The following is a 20,491-nucleotide window of genomic DNA, read 5'->3' as shown; positions in this document are numbered from 1 at the left end:
CCGAGGTATGGTGAAAAGCTTTTGTTGCGTGCTACCCAGTCAGCAGAAACACGAAACATGATTACAATCGAGCTGTCCACAGTGTACAGATACATGATAAGGGAATAACGTTTAGTGCAAGGTTAAGCCAGCAAAATCTGATCAAAGATAGTCCAAAGGTCCCCGATGAGGTAGATAGTAGTTCAGCACTGCTCTCTGGTTGTGGTAGGATGATTCAGTTGCTGGTTAACAGCTGGGAAGAAACTGTCCCTGAATCTGGAGGTGTGCGTTATCACACTTCTGTAACTTTTGCCCGATGGGAGAGGGGAGAAGAGGGAGTGGCCAGAGTGCGACTCGTCCTTGATTATGCTGCTGGCCTTGCTGAGGCAGCGTGAGGTATAAATGGAATCAATGGAAGGGAAGGTAGACACAAAATGCTGAAGTAACTCAGCAGGTCAGGCAGCATCTTGTGAGAGAAGGAATGGGTGATGTTTTGGGTCGAGACCCTTCTTCAGACTGATCAAGGGTCTGAAGAAGGGTCTCGACCCATAATGTCGCCCATTCCTTCTCTCCCGAGATGCCGCCTGACCCGCTGAGTTACTCCAGCATTTTGTGTCTACCTTCGATTTAAACCAGCATCTGCAGTTCTTTCCTACTCAATGGAAGGGAGGTTGGTTTGTGTGATGGTCTGGGCTGCATCCACAATTCGCTGCAATTTCTTGCGGTCTTAGATGGAGCTGTTCCCAAACCAAGCTGTGATGTATCCTGATAAAATGGCTATGGTGCATCTGTAGAAACTGGTGAGAGTTGTAGAGTGACATGCTAAACCTCCGAAGCCTTCTAAGGAAGTAGAGCCTTTAGTGTGCGTATTAAAGAGAAACAGGCCCTTCGGCCCACAAAGTCCACACCAACCAGGATCACTCATACATTAGTTCTGTTCATAGACTCATGGAGTCATAGATTCTTACAGCATGGAAACCAGCACTTCATTGCAACTTGCCCACAGCAGCCACCATGTCCCATCTACACTAATCCCACCTGCCTGCATTTGGCCCATATCCCTATAAACCTGTCCTAACCATTTACCTGTCTAAATGTTTGTTAAACATTGCAATAGAACCCCCTTGTGCTCTTCCCACATCCTCAACACATGTGGATTTGCATGTTAATTAGCCTCTGTAAATTGCCCCTATTGTGTAGGAAGTGGATGAGAAAGTGGGATAACATGGAACTGGTGTGAACGGGTGATTGATTGTCGGTGTGGACTTGGTGGGCCACAGGGACTGTTTGCATGCTCTACCTCTAAACTAAACTAAATCATTTTCTTATGAAACTTTTATTCTGTATTCTCTAAGTATCAGTATCCAGTCCCCTTGCCCTGGGAGGTGTAAATGGGTGTCCCACAATTTTCACACCTTAGTTAAGCAAGATCTTTTAGTTTCCTTTCCCCACAAGAAACAACTCAACCTCTTGTCTCTTTTCATGACAATAGTTCTCCAGCCCTAGCAACATTTTACAGATATGCGAAGAAATGTTCACCCTGAGGGTGAGAAACCTTTGAGATCTTCTGCTCCAGTCTGCTGAGGAGCAGTTGCTGAGTGCTGGCAAGATTGAGATCAATGCATGTTTACATGTTAAAGGATTTGTGGAAGATGGAGCGAGGCTCCAGCTCGTTTATTTAGTTTCTCATAGCTCCCAGTGATTCTGCTTCAATCCTGGCCTTGCACATTCTTCCCATGACCGCATAACCTTCCTCCAGGTGCTCTGGTTTCCTCCCACATCACAAAGACGCGGGTTTGTGAGTTAATTGGCCTCAACCAGTGTGAAGGGGTACAAAACTGTCTTGAGTCACTGTAATAGAGCAGAAACACAGCCTTCAGCCACCTTGGCAATGGCAACCAAGATGGCATATTCGGCTAGCCCCATGAACCTGAATTTGGCCCAGAGTCCTCTAAATCCGTATCTGGAATGAGCTGCCAGAGAAAGCTGTAAATCACAATTGTACCCACTTCTACAGCTTTCTCTGGCAGCTCATTCCAGATACGGAGTGAAAAAGTTGCCTTTGAGGTATCTTTTCACTTCCCTCTCACTTTAAGCATGTGCCTGCTCTCCTGGGAAAAAGATTGTGAGCGTTCACTTTATCCATGCTCCTCATGATCTTGTACACCTCGGTAAAGTCAGCCTTCTGCCTCCCACGCTCCAAAGAGAAAAGTCCAAACGTATCCAAGCTCTCCCTATAACTCAAACATGCAAGTCCAGGAAACATTCTGGTGAATCTCTCTTGCCCCCTTTCCAATGTAATGGCACCTTCCTGCAGCTGGGCGACCAGAACTGCACAGTGCTCCTACAGTGAGTGCAGAATCGGGGAGGTGTTGGATGCCACAGTGGTGCAACAGTAGAGCTACTGCCTTAGAGCGCCAGAGACCCGTGTTCCATCCTGACTAGGGGTGGCCGTCTGCATGAAGTTTGTACATTATCCCTAGTGACCTGCGTGGGATTTCTCCGAGATCTTCGGTTTCCTCCCACACTTCGAAGATGTACAGGTTTGTAGGTTAATTGACTTGGTATGAATGAAAATTGTTTGTAGGATATTGTGTGAAGGATATTGTTAGTGTGCAGGTTGGATGATGGTTGGTATGTGTTTTATGGGCAGTAGTTCCTATTCTGTGATGTATTTCACTATGACTTTAGTGCAGGGAGGTAGCATAGAGGAACAATAATGGCCATGATCTCATTGAACAATGCAATAGGCCCAAAGACCAGAAATTTAGCATCTGCACCTACAGTATGTATATAAGTTCCTCTGTACCCTGTTCTGGTGCCACCACATCCTTCCTGCAGTGTTGTGAACGGAACCATACACACAGGTCCAGCAGGGACCAAGGCAGCATTTGTCTCACAGTGAAGTGGTGATGCAGGATGCTCTCCCGTGTATCTCAGTATTCTGCACTGAGGTTGGTGGTTGATGTTTGTCTACACCTCTGGTGCCTTTAGGGTGAGACTTTCAGAGCCTTTGCTTCTGGCTGTTGCCTAAATGTTACCAGACCACCATGTTTGCAATGCTATTGCAGTGGACACTGGAATTTAGAAGGATGAGAGGAGATCTTATCAAAACGTATTAGATCTTTAAGGGGTTGGACACGTTAGAGGCAGGAAACATGTTCCCAATGTTGGGGGAGTCCAGAACAAGGGGCCACAGTTTAAGAATAAGGGGTAGGCCATTTAGAACTGAGATGAGGAAAAACTTTTTCAGTCAGAGAGTTGTGAATCTGTGGAATTCTCTACCTCAGAAGGCAGTGGAGGCCAATTCTCTGAATGCATTCAAGAGAGAGCTAGATAGAGCTCTTAAGGATAGTGGAGTCAGGGGGTATGGGGAGAAGGCAGGAACGGGGTACTGATTGAGAATGATCAGCCATGATCACATTGAATGGCGGTGCTGGCTCGAAGGGCTGAATGGCCTCCTCCTGCACCTATCGTCTATTGTTTATTGTCTATTGACTGACTCAAACAAAAATGGATCTGGCAGCCATTTTCTAATTGGTAGTCACAAAGTTCAAGAGTAACTCAATGGGTCAGACAGCATCTCTGGAGAACATGGATAGGTGACGTTTCACAGAGTGCTGGAGTAACTCAGCGGGTCAGGCAGCATCTGTGGAGAACATATGATGAGCGTTTGACGGCACTGGGCCTGCACTTGCTGGTGTTTAGAAGGATGAGGGGGGACTTACCGAATAGTGAAAGGCCTGGATAGAGTGGATGTGGAGAGGATGTTTCCAGTAGTGGGAGAGTCTAGAACCAGAGGGAACAACCTCAGAATTAAAGAAAGTTCCTTTAGGAAGATGAGGAGGGATTTCTTTAGTTAGAGGGTAGTGAAGTTAAAGAATTCATTGGGAATCTGTGGAATTGAATTTAATATTCATAGGTGTAAGCTGCCCAAGCAAAATATGAGGTGCTGTTTCTCCAACTTGCGTGTGGCCTCACGCTGGCAATGGAGGAGGCCTAGGACTGAAAGGTCAGTGTGGGAATGGGAAGGGGATTTAAAATGGTTAGTAACTGAGAATCACGTAAAGTGGTTGCTAACCATATTAGGTTCCCTTACTGACCTTTCTGTCCTGTGTCTATCCTTGGTATAAACCAGCATTTGCAGTTCCTTCCTATCATATTTTCTAATTGGTGTTCCTTTCCACAGAAGGTCAATGAATCATCTATCAATATGTGTGGGAGGGAACAGCCGATACTGGTTTACACTAATGTTGGATACAAAATGCTGGAGAAATGAGTTTGTGGGACAGGCAGCATCTCTGGATAGAAGCAATAGGTGATGATTCGGGTCGAGATCTAAGCCAATATGACAGCAACATGGATTGAATTTATTTCATCCATTTTGCATCACTGTGAATTGTGGTAATCTGCCCGATGAAAGCTTGTCTCTGCTTTATGTGGTCAGGGTATGATTGCAGGTCACTATTTTATTTTGGATAAGGTAGTGCACATTATGTTGATTTCAACATTTATTTTGGTCCTCTCATACATACTTTGTAAGTATATTCTGTGTACGTTTATTCCGGTTTTACGTAAGGTTGATATTTGTGCTACAACTGTTTACAACTGGGGTAGGATAGGATGAGAGTGTGTAGCATTTGTTTGAGTCTATAGTTCCCTTTATTTAGTAGATACTGGCAGCATAGGTGGTGAGAGCAAGTATTGAGGGGGGTTGTTCTGAGACACCAGAACCAACCGTTGAGCATTGCCGTGTCGTGTCGTGGGCCTAACTCAACAAAACACCAGTGAAAGGAAATCCCCACTTGATAACCCCAGTGATTATAATGGCATCTACACAATCAGTACTTATGCCCTTGTTAACATGTATGTATCTGATTATTGCATTGGGAGTTAGTTATTGTCCATCGCATAAGTGTTTATAATCTGTTTAGATAGTACTTTGGCTTTGGGCTTGATTTTCTTGTTTAGGCGCTTATTCTGATTTTATAGCGCAAGTACTTTGTGTTTTAATAGTAATTTGAAGAAGGGTCCCGACTAGAAACATGTCGTGTCCATTCCCTCCACAGATGTTGTTACTCCAGCACTTTGTGCTACCATATATTTATGGTAGGTTTATCCAGAGTAGATGTCATCACTTGATTGCAGGAGGATTGCATCTCTTTTTTGTTTGGCTTTTAGATATCCAGCCTTCAATTATACGTGGATTATTCTAGCTTCAGGGAAGTTAGGAGGGAGAATCAAACTTGTTTTCACTGGAAAACAGATGAAACAAAAGTTTTGAGAGAAATGGATAATGTTGTTTAGTTTATTGTCACATGTGCGAGGTGCAGTGAAAAGCTTTTGTTGCGTGCTATCCAGTCAACGGAAAGACTGTACATATCATATCATATCATATCATATCATATATATACAGCCGGAAACAGGCCTTTTCGGCCCACCAAGTCCGTGCCGCCCAGCGATCCCCATACATTAACACTATCCTACACCCACTAGGGACAGTTTTTTTACATTTTTACCCAGCCAATTAACCTACATACCTGTACGTCTTTGGAGTGTGGGAGGAAACCGAAGATCTCGGAGAAAACCCACGCAGGTCACGGGGAGAACGTACAAACTCCTTACAGTGCAGCACCCGTAGTCAGGATCGAACCTGAGTCTCCGGCGCTGCATTCGCTGTACAGTGGACAGATACATGATAGGGGAATAATGTTTAGTGCAAGGTTAAGCCAGCAAAGTCCAATCAAGGATAGTCTGAGGGTCACCAATGAGGTAGATAGTAGTTCAGAACTGCTCTTTGGTTGTGGTAGGATGATTCAGTTGCCTGATAACAGCTGGGAGGAAACTGACGCTGAATCTGGAGGTGTGCGTTATAACACTTCTATACCTTTTGCCCGATGGGAGAGGAGAGAAGAGGGAGTGGCCAGGGTGCGACTCGGACATTAGTTTAACTTGGCATCCTATGGGCATGGGCAATGGAAGCCAAAAGGCCTATTCCTGTGCTGTACTGTTCGAAGTACCTATAGATAATTGCATTTGGATGATAAGTGCACCACTTACAGTTGTAAGGATATTAATGCATCTCATTCAATTTAGGACACAGCATTTTCCAGCAAAATAAAGGGTAGAAATAATGATCTTATTACAGAGTGCAATACCACCACTGTAGTGCTCAATGACTCAGCTTCTATCAGAAAACCCACCCCCTCTGTCAGATCATCAGCTCTGAATAATACGATAGAGTAGCATGGAAAATAGATACACAATGCTGGAGCAACTCAGCAGGTCAGGCAGCATCTGTGGAGAACATGGATAGGTGACGTTTCACAGAGTGCTGGAGTAACTCAGCGGGTCAGGCAGCATCTGTGGAGAACATGGATAGGTGACGTTTCACAGAGTGCTGGAGTAACTCAGCGGGTCAGGCAGCATCTGTGGAGAACATGGATAGGTGACGTTTCACAGAGTGCTGGAGTAACTCAGCGGGTCAGGCAGCATCTGTGGAGAACATGGATAGGTGACGTTTCACAGAGTGCTGGAGTAACTCAGCGGGTCAGGCAGCATCTCTCTCTTGAGAAGCAATAGGTGATGTTTTCGGTTCGAGACCTTTCATCAGTCTGAAGGTTGGGGGGGGGGGACTTCGGGTGTTGCCTGGTAGCTCCATAGTTGGCTAGAGAAAGAGTGATCTCAAGAAACAATGTGGAGAACGGTGGAACTAGTAAAAGGACCAGGGTGGAGTAAGGGGGCAAGGAGGGAGGGAGGAGGGGAGGGGAAAATGAGATGAACTTACTTAAAATTAGAGACATGGGTGGGAAAATTCGAGATGTGAGAGGGACAAAGATTAAAGGAGATGTGCCGAGCAACTCATTTACACAGAGGGTAGCGAGTTTCTAGAATGCGTTGTGGTTGAGAAGGATACGATCATGGCATTTTGGATAGGCACATTGATACACAGCGAAGGGAGAGATTAGGATAATAGAGAGATATTGAGCTTATAGACAATAGGTACAGGAATAGGCCATTCGGCCCTTCGTGCCAGCACCGCCATTCAATGTGATCACAATCAGTACCCCGCTCCTGCCTTCTCCCCAGACCCCCTGACTCCGCTATAATTAAGAGCTCTATCTAACTCTATCGTGAAAGCATCCAGATAATTGGCCTCCACTGCCTTCTGAGGCAGAGAATTCCACAGATTTACAACTCTCTGAGTGAAACTCTCTGAGTTTTTCCTCATCCCCATTCTAAATGGCCTACCCTTATTCTTAAACTGTGGCCCCTGGTTCTGGACTCCCCCAACATTGGGAACATGTTATCTGCCTCTAGGTGTCCAATCCCTTAATAATCTTATATGTTTCAATAAGATCCCCTCTCATCCTTTTAATTCCAGTGTATACAAGCTTAGCCGCTCCAGTCTTTCAACATATGACAGCCCCACCATTCCAGGAATTAACCTAGTAAACTTCCACTGCACTCCCTCAATAGCAAGAATGTCCTTCCTCAAATTTGGCGACCAAAACTGCACACAGTATTCCAGGTGCGGTCTCACTAGGGCCCTGTACAACTGCAGAAGGACCTCTTTGCTCCTATACTCAATTCCTCTTGTCATAAAGGCCAACATGCCATTAGCTTTCTTCACTGCCTGCTGTACCTGCATGCTAACTTTAAGTGAACTTTAACAAGGACACCCAGATAGATCTCTTTGTACTTCCCCATTTTCTAACTTGACACCCTTCAGATAATAATCTGCCTTCCTGTTCTTACCACCAAAGTGGATAACCTCACACTTATCCACATTAAACTGCATCTCCCCTCAAGTCAAGTCAAGTCAAGTCAAGTCAAATTTATTTGTCACATACACATACTCGATGTGCAGTGAAATGAAAGTGGCAATGCCTGCGGGTTGTGCACAAAAAGAATTACAGTTACAGCATATAAATAAAGTTAATAAGTTACTAAACATAGCACAAAAAGTGTCGACAAAAATTCACACAACCTGTCCAAGTCACTCTGCATCCTCATAGCATCCTCCTTACAATTCACACTGCCACCCAGCTTTGTGTCATCTGCAAATTTGCTAATGTTACTTTTAATCCCTTTATCTAAGTCATTAATTTATATTGTAAATAGTTGCGGTCCCAGCACCGAGCCTTGCGGTACCCCACTAGTTACTGCCTGCCATTCTGAAAGGGACCCATTAATCCCTACTCTTTTTTTCCTGTCTGCCAACCAATTTTCTATCCATGTCAGTACCCTACCACCAATACCATGTGCTCTAATTTTGCCCACTAATCTCCTATGTGGGACCTTATCAAAGGTTTTCTGAAAGTCCAGGTAAACTACATCCACTGGCTCTCCCTTGTCCATTTTCCTAGTTACATCCTCAAAAAATGCCAGAAGATTAGTCAAGCATGATTTCAAGTCAAAGTCAGTCAACTTTATTGTCAATTTCCAGTTAGTTTACACAGACAGAAAATCGAAATACCGTTTCCCACAATCCCGAGGAATAAAGTGCATTAAATTAAGTTAAAATTAAAAAGGCACAGCAAACAACAATCAATATAAAATATAGTCACTACAATGAAAAAAAGATGAAGATGAATATATTACAATAAAAAAATAATGAACAGTAGTGCAAATCCTGTCCATAGCAGCGTTAAAAAAAAAGAAAAAAAAAAAAGTGTCTGGTGCTGGATGTGCGTGTGTGTGGGGTGTTAAAGTCCAAGTCCAATGGGGGCAGGGGAGAGAGGAGGGAGGGAGGGGAGAGAGTTCAGCATCCTGACAGCCTGGGGTGGAAAAAACTGTTCTTTAGTCGGGTGGTGCTCGACCTCAGGCTGCGAAACCTTCTCCCTGAAGGCAGGAGGGTGAAGAGGCTGTTGGAGGGGTGGGAGGGGTCACCCACAATGCTTAATGCTTTGCGGGTGAGGCGGGTGGTGTAAAGGACCAGGAGTGTTGGGAGTGAGGCGCCAGTGATCCTCTCAGCAGTGTTCACTATGCGCTGCAGGGTCTTACGGCTGGAGGCTGTGCAGCTTCCGAACCACACAGTGATGCAGCTGCTGAGGATGCTCTCGATGGCGCCTCGGGAAAAAGTGTACATGATGGGTGTGGGGGCTCCCGCTCTCTTCAGTTTGCGGAGGAAGTAGAGGCGCTTCAATATCATTATGGAGAAGGTCAAATCTGGACCAAGGGTTGAGATTTTGGATTGGAGAAAGGCTAATTTTGAGGAGATGAGAAAGGATTTAAAAGGAGTGAAATGGAACTTTTTGTTTTATGAAAAGGATATAATAGAGAAATGGAGGATATTTAAAGGTGAAATTTTGAGAGTACAGAGTCTTTATGTCCCTGTTCGGTGGAAAGGAAAGAATAATCATTTGAAAGAGCCGTGGTTTTCCAGGGAAATTGGACACTTGGTTCGGAAAAAGAGGGAGATATACAATAAATATAAGCGGCAGGGAGTAAATGAGGTTCTTGAGGAATATAAAGAATGTAAAAGGAATCTTAAGAAGGAAATTAGAAAAGCGAAAAAAAGATATGAGGCTGCTTTGGCAAGTAATGTAAAAGTAAACCCCAAGGGTTTCTACAGATATGTCAATAGCAAAAGGATAGTGAGGGATAAAATTGGTCCATTAGAGAGTCAGAGTGGACAGCTATGTGCTGAGCCGGAAGAAATGGGGGAGATATTAAACAATTTCTTTTCTTCGGTATTCACCGAGGAGAAGGATATTGAATTATGTGAGGTAAGCGAAACAAGTAGAGTAGTGATGGAAATTATGAGGATTAAAGAAGAGGAGGTACGGACACTTTTGAAAAATATAAAAGTGGATAAGTCTCCAGGTCCTGATAGGATATTCCCTAGGACATTGAGGGAAGTTAGTGCAGAAATAGCAGGGGCTATGACGGAAATATTTCAAACGTCATTAGAAACGGGGATGGTGCCGGAAGATTGGCGCATGGCGCATTGCGCATGTTGTGCCTTTGTTTAAAAAAGGTTCTAAAAGTAAACCTAGCAATTATAGACCTATTAGTTTGACGTCTGTGGTGGGAAAATTAATGGAAAAGATACTTAGGGACAATATATATAATTATTTGGACAAACAAGGCCTGATTAGAAACAGTCTACATGGATTTGTGCCTGGAAGGTCATGTTTGACTAATCTTCTTGAATTTTTTGAAGAGGTTACCAGGGAAATTGATAAGGGCAAGGCTGTGGATGTTGTCTATATGGACTTCAGTAAGGCATTTGACAAGGTTCCACATGGAAGGTTGATTAAGAAGGTTAAATCGTTGGGTATTAATAGTGAGGTTGCAAGATGGATTCAACAATGGCTGAATGGGAGATACCAGAGGGTAATGGTTGACAATTGTATGTCAGGTTGGAGGCCAGTGTCTAGTGGAGTGCCCCAGGGATCTGTGTTGGGTCCACTGTTGTTTGTCATTTACATTAATGATCTGGATGATGGTGTGGCAAATTGGACTAGTAAATATGCAGATGATACTAAGATAGGTGGTGTAGTTAGTAATGAAGTAGAGTTTCAAAGTCTACAGAGAGACTTGGGCCTTTTGGAAGGGTGGGCTGAAAGATGGCAGATGGAGTTTAATGCTGATAAGTGTGAGGTGCTGCATTTTGGTAGGACAAATCAAAATAGGACGTACAGGGTAAATGGTAGGGAATTGAGGAATGCAGTGGAACAGAGGGATCTGGGAATAACTGTGCATTGTTCCCTGAAGGTGGAATCTCATGTGGATAGGGTGGTGAAGAAGGCATTTGGTATGCTTGCCTTTATAAATCAGAGCATCGAGTATAGAAGTTGGGATGTAATGTTAAAATTGTACAGGGCATTGGTGAGGCCGAATCTGGAGTATGTTGTGCAGTTGTGGTCGTCAAATTATAGGAAAGATGTCGACAAAATGGAGAGGGTACAGAGGAGATTTACTAGAATGTTGCCTGGGTTTCAGCACTTAAGCTACAGAGAGAGGTATGACAGGTTGGGTCTTTATTCTTTGGAGCGTAGAAGGTTGAGGGGGGACTTGATAGAGGTTTTTTAAATTTTGAGAGGGACGGACAGAGTTGACGTGGGTAGGCTTTTCCCTTTGAGAGTGGGGAAGATTCCAACAAGGGGACATAGCTTCAGAATTGAGGGACAAAAGTTTAGGGGTAACATGAGGGGGAACTTCTTTACTCAGAGGGTGGTGGCTGTGTGGAATGGGCTTCCGGTGGAAGTGGTGGAGGCTGGCTCGATTTTATTATTTAAGAGTAAATTGGATAGGTATATGGATAGGAGGGGATTGGAGGGTTATGGTCTGAGAGCAGGTAGATGAGACTAGGTCAGGGAGAATGGTCGGCGTGGACTGGTAGGGCCAAACTGGCCTGTTTCCGTGCTGTAGTTGTTATATGGTTATATGGTTATATGGTTAAATCTATGCTGACTCGGAACGATCCTGTTATTACTATCCAAATGTTCCGCAATTTAAAAAAAAAAATTAACTCCAGCATCTTCCCCACCACCGATGTAAGGCTATAATTTCCCATTTTCTCTCTCCCTCCTTTCTGAAAAAGTGGGATAACATTAGCTATCCTCCAATCCACGGAAATGATCCTGAATCTCAAGAGCAGCAATGTGTCCACGAAAATGATCAGCAATGTGTCCACGATTTCTAGAGCCACCTCCTTGTGTACCCTGGGATGCAGACCATGAGGCCCTGGGGATTCATCAGCCTTTAGTCCCATTAGTCTAGGGGCGGCACGGTGGTGCAGCGGTAGAGTTGCTGCCTTACAGCGAATGAGACTCAGGTTTGATCCTTATTACGGGCGCTGTACTGTACGGAGTTTGTACGTTCTCCCCGTGACCTGCGTGGAGAACTCCCACATTCGATTTCCTCCCACATTCCAATGACGTGCAGGTTTGTAGGTTAATTGGCTGGGCAAATGTAAAAATTGTCCCTAGTGTGTATAGGATAGTGTTAATGTGCGGGGATCGCTGGGCGGCGCGGACCCGGTGGGCCGAAGGGCCTGTTTCCGCGCTGTATCTCTAAAAAAAAACCAAAACACCATTTCCTCCCTAATGTGAGTTTCCTTCAGTTCCTCCGTTACCCTAGGATCGCTGTCCACTAGTACAACTAGATTGTGTCTTCCGTAGTGAAGACAGATCCAAAGTACCTGTTCAAGTCGTCTGCCATTTCCTTGTTCCCCATAATAAATTCATCTGCTTCTGTCTTCAAGGATCCCACATTTGTCTTAACTATTTTTTTTCTCTTCACATACCTAAAGAAGCTTTTACTATCCTCCTTTATATTCTTGGCTAGCTTACCTTCATACCTCATTGTTTCTCCCTGTATTACCTTTTTAGTTATCTTCCGTTACTCTTTAAGAGAGTCCCAATCCTCTGGCTTCCTGCTCATCTTTGCTGTTATACTTCTTCCCTTTTATTTTTATGCTGTCATTGACTTCCCTTGTCAGTCACAGTCTCCTCTTACTCCCCTTAGAATCTTTCCTCCTCTTTGGAGTGAACTGATCCTGCACCTTCTGCATTATTCCCCAAAATACCTGCCATTGTTGTTCCACTGTCTTCCCTGCTAGGGTGTCTTTCCAGTCAACTCTGGCCAGCTCCTCCCTCGTGCCTCCATAGTCCCCCTTGCTCAACTGCAATACTGACACTTCCGATTTTCCCTTCTCACTCTCAATTTGTAGATTAAAACATCATATTATGATCACTACCTCCTAATGGATCTTTAACCTTGAGTTCCCTTATCAAATCCAGTTTCATTACACAACACTAAATCCAGAATTGCCTTCTCCCTGGTAGACTCCAGTACAAGCTGCTCTAAGAATACATCTCGGAGGCACTCCACAAACTTATTTTCTTGGGGTCCAATACCAACCTGATTTTCCCAGTCTACCTGCATGTTGAAATCTCCCATAACCACTGTAGCATTACCTTTGCGACATGCCAATTTTAACTCTTGATTCAACTTGCACCCTTTATCCAGGCTACTGTTTGGGGGCCTGTAGATAACTTCCATTAGGGTCTTTTTATCCTCATTTCTGTCCATACTGATTCTACATCTCCTGATTCTATGCCACCCATTGCAAGGGACTGAATATCATTCCTTACCAACAGAGCGACCCCACCCCCTCTGCCCACCTGTCTGTCTTTTCGATAGATCGTGTACCCCTGAATGTTCAATTCCCAGCCCAGATCCTCTTGTAGCCATGTCTCTGTGATTCCCACAACATCATACTTGCCAATATCTAACTGAGCCTCAAGCTCATCCAATTTATTTTTCATACTTTAAATACTTTGCGCATTCAAATACAACACTTTAACTTTGGTATTCACCTCCCCTCTCACACCGGTCACTATTGGCCCTGACCTTACTCTCTTATCCCTTCTAGAACTTCCCTTCCCATTAATCCGGAAGTCTTTTGCAACTTTTCCTGTAATCACTTCTCCTTTAACTCCCTCTTTATATTCCCAATTTGTCAACCCCTCTCCCCCACTATTTAGTTTAAACCCACACGTGTAACACTAGTAAACCTGCCTGCCAGAATGCTGGGCCCTCTCCAGTTAAGGTGTAACCCATCCCTTTTGTACAGGTCACCCCTACCCCAGAAAATGTCTCAGTGGTCTATAAATCAAATCCCTGCTCCCTGCACCAGCCCCTCAGCCATACATTCATATTCCCTATCTCCCTGTTCCTGCCCTCCCCAGCACGAGGTACAGGAAGCAATCCAGAGATAACTATCCTGGAAGTCCTGCTCTTCAGTCTTCTTCCTAACTCTCTAAACTCACATTGCAGAACCTCCTTCCTCTTCTTCCCGACATAGTTCGTGCCCACGTGCACAACTACTTCTGGCTGTTCACCTTCCCTCTCAAGGATGTTCTGAAGTCGGTCCGTGATATCTTTAACCCTGGTACCAGGGAGGCAACAGACCATGTAGGCAACAGACCATGTTGGGAACAGTCTCGCCTGCCACCACAGAATCTCCTGTCCGCACCTCGGACAATGGAGTCACCCACTACTATGGCTCTGCCCGACATCGGTCTCACCGGTTGAGTCTCTTTGCCAGGATTGGAGCCAACGACCTGTCCGCCGTTCAGACTGGAAGTATCTTCTGCCCCGACAGCTCCCAAGAGTGCGTACGTGTTTTCATTCGGCACAGCCACCGGGGTCTCTTGTGGTCCATGTTTACTCCCTTTACTCCCAGTCACTCACCTTCGTTCCTCCTGCATCCTGGTGTGACAACCTCACTGTCAGTCCTGTCCAGGAAGCTCTCCTTGTCCCGGATGGCCCTCAGGTCATCCAGCTGCTTCTCCAGTTTCCCAACACCTTCACTCAGGAGCTGCATCCACACTGCATTCAGAAAGTATTCAGACCCCTTCACTTTTTCCACATTTTGTGATGTTACAGCTTTATTTTAAAATGGATTCATTTCATTTTTTTATCATAGCCCATTACCCCATAATAAAAAAGCAAAAACAGGTGTTTAGAAATTTTTGCAGAGTAATTAAAAATAAATAACTGAAATATCACATTTACATAAGTATTCAGACCATTTCCTCAGTACTTTGTTGAGCCACCTTTGGCAGCGATTACAGCCTCAAGTCTTCTTGGGTATGACGCTACAATCTTGGCACACCTGTATTTGGGTAATTTATCCCATTCTTCTCTGCAGATCCTCTCAAGCTCAGTCAGGTTGGATGGGGAGTGTCGATGCACAGCTATTTTCAGGTCCCTCCAGAGATGTTCGATCAGGTTCAAGTCTGGGCTCTGGCTGGGCCACTCAAGGACATTCACAGACTTGTCACGAAGCCACTCCTGTGTTGTCTTGGCTGTGTGCTTAGGGTCGTTGTCCTGTTGGAAGGTGAACCTCTGCGCCAGTCTGAGGTCCAGAACGCTCTGGAGCAGGTTTTCATCAAGGATCTCTATGTACTTTGCTCCGTTCATCTTTCCCTCGATCCCTCGTTTCTTTAGGCCGAGGATGGTGAATCTGGAATTATTTGCCACAGAAGGCTCTGGAGGCCGTCAATGGATATTTTTGTGTGGGGATCGCTGGTTGGTGTGGACTCGGTGGGCCAAGGGCCTGTATCAACTAAACTAAACCAAACTAAGCTTGTTTTGGTGACTCTCAACACAAAGATGATGGTCTTTTAAAAAGGGAGGGAGAGAGAAAACGGGGAATTATAGACCAGTTAGCCTAACATCGGTAGTGGGGAAAATGCTAGAGTCAGTTATTAAAGATGTGATAGCATCACATTTGGAAAGGGGTGAAATCATCGGACAAAGTCAGCATGGATTTACCAAAGGCAAATCATGTCTGATGAAACTTATAGAATTTTTCGAGGATGTAACTAGTAGAGTGGATAAGGGAGAACCAGTCGATGTGTTATATCTGGACTTTCAGAAGGCCTTCGACAAGGTCCCACATAGGAGATTGGTGTACAAACTTAAAGCACATGGTATTGAGGGTTCAGTTTTGAGGTGGATAGAAAATTGGTTGGCGGACAGGAAGCAAAGAGTAGGAATAAACAGGTCCTTTTCGGAATGGCAGGCAGTGACTAGTGGGGTACCGCAAGGCTCAGTGCTGGGACCCCAGTTATTTACAGTGTATATTAATGATTTGGACGAGGGAATTGAATGCAACATCTCTAAGTTTGCGGATGACACGAAGCTGGGTGGCAGTGTTAGCTGCGAGGAGGATGCTAGGAGGCTGCAGAGTGACTTGGATAGATTAGGCGAGTGGGCAAATGCATGGCAGATGCAATATAATGTGGATAAATGTGAGGTTATCCACTCTGGCGGCAAGAACAGGAAAGCAGAGTATTACCTGAATGGTGACCGATTGGGAGAAGGGGAGATGCAACGTGACCTGGGTGTCATTGAAAGCAAGCATGCAGGTGCAGCAGGCAGTGAAGAAAGTGAATGGTATGTTGGCATTCATAGCACGAGGATTTGAGTTTAGGAGCAGGGAGGTTCTGCTGCAGTTGTACAGGGCCTTGGTGAGACCGCACCTGGAGTATTGTGTGCAGTTTTGATCTAGTAACCTGAGGAAAGACGTTCTTGCCTTAGAGGGAGTACAGAGAAGGTTCACCAGATTAATCCCTGGGATGGCGGGACTTGCATATGAGGAAAGACTGGATAGACTGGGCTTGTACTCGCTGGAATTTAGAGGACTGAGGGGGGATCTTATAGAAACATATAAAATTCTTAAGGGGTTGGATAGGCTAGATGCGGGAAGATTGTTCCCGATGTTGGGGGAGTCCAGAACCAGGGGTCACAGCTTAAGGATAAGGGGGAAGTCTTTTAGGACCGAGATGAGAAAACATTTCTTCACACAGAGAGTGGTGAGTCTGTGGAATTCTCTGCCACAGAAGGTAGTTGAGGCCAGTTCATTGGCTTTATTTAAGAGGGAGTTAGATGTGGCCCTTTTTGCTAAAGGGATCAGGGGGTATGGAGAGAAGGCAGGTACAGGCTACTGAGCTGGATGATCAGCCATGATCATATTGAATGGCGGTGCAGGCTCGAAGGGCCGAATGGCCTACTCCTGCACCTATTTTCTATGTTTCTATGTTTCTATCCAGTTAACCTGGACAATAACACTGACCAAATGAATACCTAAAACATCTCCTCCCCACTGATACTCAAGAATGCATAGTGAGGAACGCATAGTTAGAAGGGTCCCAACCTGAAGATGCTGTCTGACCCGCTGAGTTGCTCTAGCACTCTGTGTCTCTCTAAGGCAGAGTAAGCCCAGAAGCATCTTGAACCAGCATCACAGATTGTTCACCTTCACTGAAACCAGACCAGGTGATTCAGATATTGTCTTGTTGTCCCCACATTGCTGTGGAAAACATAGTCCTTCAAATGAATCTTTACAACAGCTTAACAAAACACAAAATGCTGGAAGAACTGCTTTAAAGTAAGGGGACAAATATTACTAGGAACCTGAGGGGTAATGTTTTCACACAAAGGGTGGCAGATGTATGGAACAAGCTGCCAGAGTTGAGGCAGGTATTATCGCAGTGTTTAAGAAACATTTAGACAGGTACATGGATCGGACAGGGATATGGGGCAAACACAGGCAGGTGGTACTAGTGTAGATGGGACATGTTGATCGGCATGGGAAAGTTGGGCCAGAGGGCATGATTCCATGCTGTATGAGTCTAGGACTATGACTTAACGGTTCAGGAAGCACCTATGGAAGGAATGGACAGGCATTTCTGGTCGAGACCCTTCAGATACATCCAGATATATAGATTTTTATTCCATTTATTTTTAAACTCTGCACCTTTAACAGATATTAATAAACCAACAGTGGATTGTTGAAAAAGGTCAAAACATCCAAAACATCGCCTATCCATGTTCTCCAGAGATGCTGCCTGACCCGCTGAGTTACTCCAGCACTCTGTGAAACGTCACCTACCCATGTTCTCCAGAGATGCTGCCTGACCCGCTGAGTTACTCCAGCATTTTGTGCCTTTTTTTGGTAAACCAGCACCTGCGGTTCCTTGTTTCTGACATAACCAAGTTTCCCGGCAGTTGGTCCAGGCAGCCACATGATGACTTCAGAGAGCAGCAGCAGCAGCATTAATCTGCTCCTCTGTCCCACTTTAATGACTTCGTTTTTTGTGACACCACTTTGTTTTTTGTGACACCACTTTACTGTCTGGGCTGCCATAATTTTCCACTTGAGTGAATAACTATATTTCCTGCCTGCAACATCCGACTGACACTTGTGATGTGATGTCACCCGGTTTGTCAGGGTTGTGTGGGGGACGGGAGGATGTTCGGTGATGGGACAACTATGTTAGTCTTTGCCAGCTTACTTTCCAGTCCATCAACAGAAGTTAGGACTACATTTGACACAGTTCTTATCTAAAACAAACAATAAACCTGTTCTCCCGCCTTGATCGTGAATGAAAGGTACGAAGCAGATTCAAGTGAGATAAAACTTGAAGTTTTAGCCCAATTCTGTTCCCACACTGCACCATTGAGAAAGACTCTGATGCATACTGCAACTACTTGTACATTAATTCGCCTGTCTCTGCTAAGCACATTTTGAGGAAGTTTCTGTGCTATGTAGCTTTGCACAAGCCAGCGACTTCCTGGAGATAGCATTGAGAACCTATCGAGAGGGCGGCAGAGAGTTACATCACTTGTATATCAGGGACTAGCGGTTCAGGACTTTCGCAAACCTGGAGGAAGTTGTACGCATCGAACATCCATCAAGACGCAGGAGTGCACCCTTCAAAGTTAGTTCCAACTTCGGAGCAAATAACCAAAGTTTGTTTTCTTTTAACATCCCACAAATAATAGTTGTGTTGTTTCTCGGCAGGCCATATGGTGTTTAATACCCCAGGCAGGGACGAACATCAGCTGAGTTAAAACATGAGCACGTTTGCCTGTCTGAAAAACTTGGTTGTCATCGCATTAATATTGGGTGCCACAAATGTTCAAGGTAAAACAAAAATGTCCTTTTCTCATGAAGTTTGTTCAGCATAATTGTTGCAAATGTGACTAATTTTGTTACGTGTCAATGATGGATGGGCAGAGAGCTGGTTTTATTTTGTTTTCCACATGAAAGATATGATGAACTGGAATTAATTCTGCTCCAAAATCAGAATATTGCATTAAATTGCTCTGGAAAACTGATTGTTAGACATGTTCATTTTAGAGACGTAACATGGCTGTTGGAGAATTGTCCTCCTAGGTGTGGAATCAGATTATGTCCCTACTCTTGCACAAGCGTTTAAAATGATGTGATTTTCTTCCTTGCTCCAGTGGGAAATTGTACCCAGCCAGAATATAATGGAGACAAGCAGTTTATTTATGATTAAGACTTAATAAATGTCAAGGATGACTATAGCTTGTAACCTTGGAAGAAAGTTCAAGAGGTTGTTTCAGATGTTAAAATATCTTCCTCATTTGATAAAAGTTTAACTTTTCAGGTGGTTTAACAGGATAGGCTCCTCTGAGCATGGATTGGAAGGCAAGTAAAGCAATATGAGGCAAATTGAATTTTGATTTATATTTAGTAATTATTTCATTTTATTAATTCTCCTTTTGTTAAGATGGACCACATAAAACCTTGAGTACCGTCAGGCTGAGGAAAGATTTTTTGCTTCAAGTGATATTTATTCAGTTTTCGATTCCGTACTTTCAGTAAAAATATTAATTTCCGATCATTTCTGAATTTAGAATTTTTTTGGGGTAACCAAGTTCGCTACATTTTCAATGTGCTATGTTTAGTGAATGCTTTAACCTCAAAGTGTATCCTCTACATATTCTCTATGGATATGCAGCGTAATTTATTAGACATAATGACTAAAATGATGAATGTTAAACCAAAAATATAATTAACAGCGAACTTACAAGTGATAATGGGATTTTGGTTTGGGGAGGAAGGCTCTCTGGACATGCAGAAATTTGTGCCATTTGGAAAGAATATAACACAATGTTTTTTCCTTTGCTGCTTATGTTATCAGCAAATCTCTTTATCTTGGTTTGTCTGTTCAAGTAAACAGATTACATCCTCAGTATTGTACCATCAGTGTTGGGGATTTTTTTATGGTGGTTATTATTAGTTGTACATTGCGTATGAAATATTGTTTCCATTTAGTCAATAAATGATCATTAATTTAGTTAATGCACTAGAATTGCGCATTTCTAAATTTTTGAAGGAAGTTTTGGTATTACGTCCAAAAACTAATAAACGAGTTGATATTAATCACTGGTTTGTTAAACTTTTAAACTTGTAGACATTTGTCTGTGCAAATTGCCAACATGTGCAAGACATAACTTTTTCTCAAGCTGACATTTTCTAATAGCTTGGAGATGCAATTTGAAAAAGTGACTTTTGTATTGGAAGTATAAGAAAATAACTGCAGATTGGAAGAAATTTCTATTACTTCAGTACCCTAAAGCACATTATAAGCAATTGAATTCAAGGGACCCTTCTTCAGACTCAGAAGTAACAGAAATAACAGTGAAGAAATAACTCAGACAGAGTCTGAAGAAGAGTCTTGACCCGAAACGTCACCCATTCCTTCACTCCAGAGATGCTGCCTGTCCCGCTGAGTTACTCCAGCATTTTGTGTCTATCTTCGGTACCCAAGATGCAGCCAATTTGCAACAGGCATCTACTTGAGAGAGCAGATTTCATGGGTTCAATTTTGTACCCATAAATTGGCATTTATAGAGGTGTATAAAATCACGAGGGAAATTGATAAGGTGAACACACAGTCTTTTACCTCAGGGTAGGTGAATCAGGATGCAGAGGAAATAGGTTTACGGTGATAGGGGAAAATGTAATAGGAACATGAGGGGCAATGTTTTCACACAGAGAGTGGTGGGTAAATGGAACGAGCTGCCAGATGAGGTGGGATTACAAGCATGGTGGTGTTGGGCTGAAGGGCCTGTTTCCGTGCTGTACGACTCTCTGTTACTGTGCTGCTTTCCCTCAGTACTGCCCTGCAGTGTCCTCTAAGATTATTATCTGTGTTTCTGGAAAAGGGACCCT

At 44.0% G+C, this 20,491-nt stretch overlaps 1 protein-coding gene across 15 annotated transcripts in view; it reads left to right on the top strand.

Annotated features, from left to right (window-relative positions):
* The first annotated feature begins 18,092 nt into the window (after positions 1 to 18,092).
* The window catches only part of ptprc (protein tyrosine phosphatase receptor type C), a 174,527-nt gene continuing 172,128 nt past the window's right edge, over positions 18,093 to 20,491 (top strand). For all 15 annotated transcript variants that reach the window (XM_078407841.1, XM_078407840.1, XM_078407839.1 and 12 more), the window contains exons 1-2: positions 18,093 to 18,224; positions 18,308 to 18,430. In XM_078407841.1, coding sequence (XP_078263967.1) covers positions 18,361 to 18,430 — 70 coding nt within the window. In that variant the 5' untranslated portion in view covers positions 18,093 to 18,224; positions 18,308 to 18,360. The remainder of the gene's footprint in view (positions 18,225 to 18,307; positions 18,431 to 20,491) is intronic.

This window comes from Rhinoraja longicauda, chromosome 11 (assembly GCF_053455715.1).
Source record: "Rhinoraja longicauda isolate Sanriku21f chromosome 11, sRhiLon1.1, whole genome shotgun sequence".
Lineage (NCBI taxonomy): Eukaryota > Metazoa > Chordata > Chondrichthyes > Rajiformes > Arhynchobatidae > Rhinoraja > Rhinoraja longicauda.
Note: the sequence above shows the minus strand (reverse complement) of the source record. Positions and strands in the feature narration are given on the sequence as shown.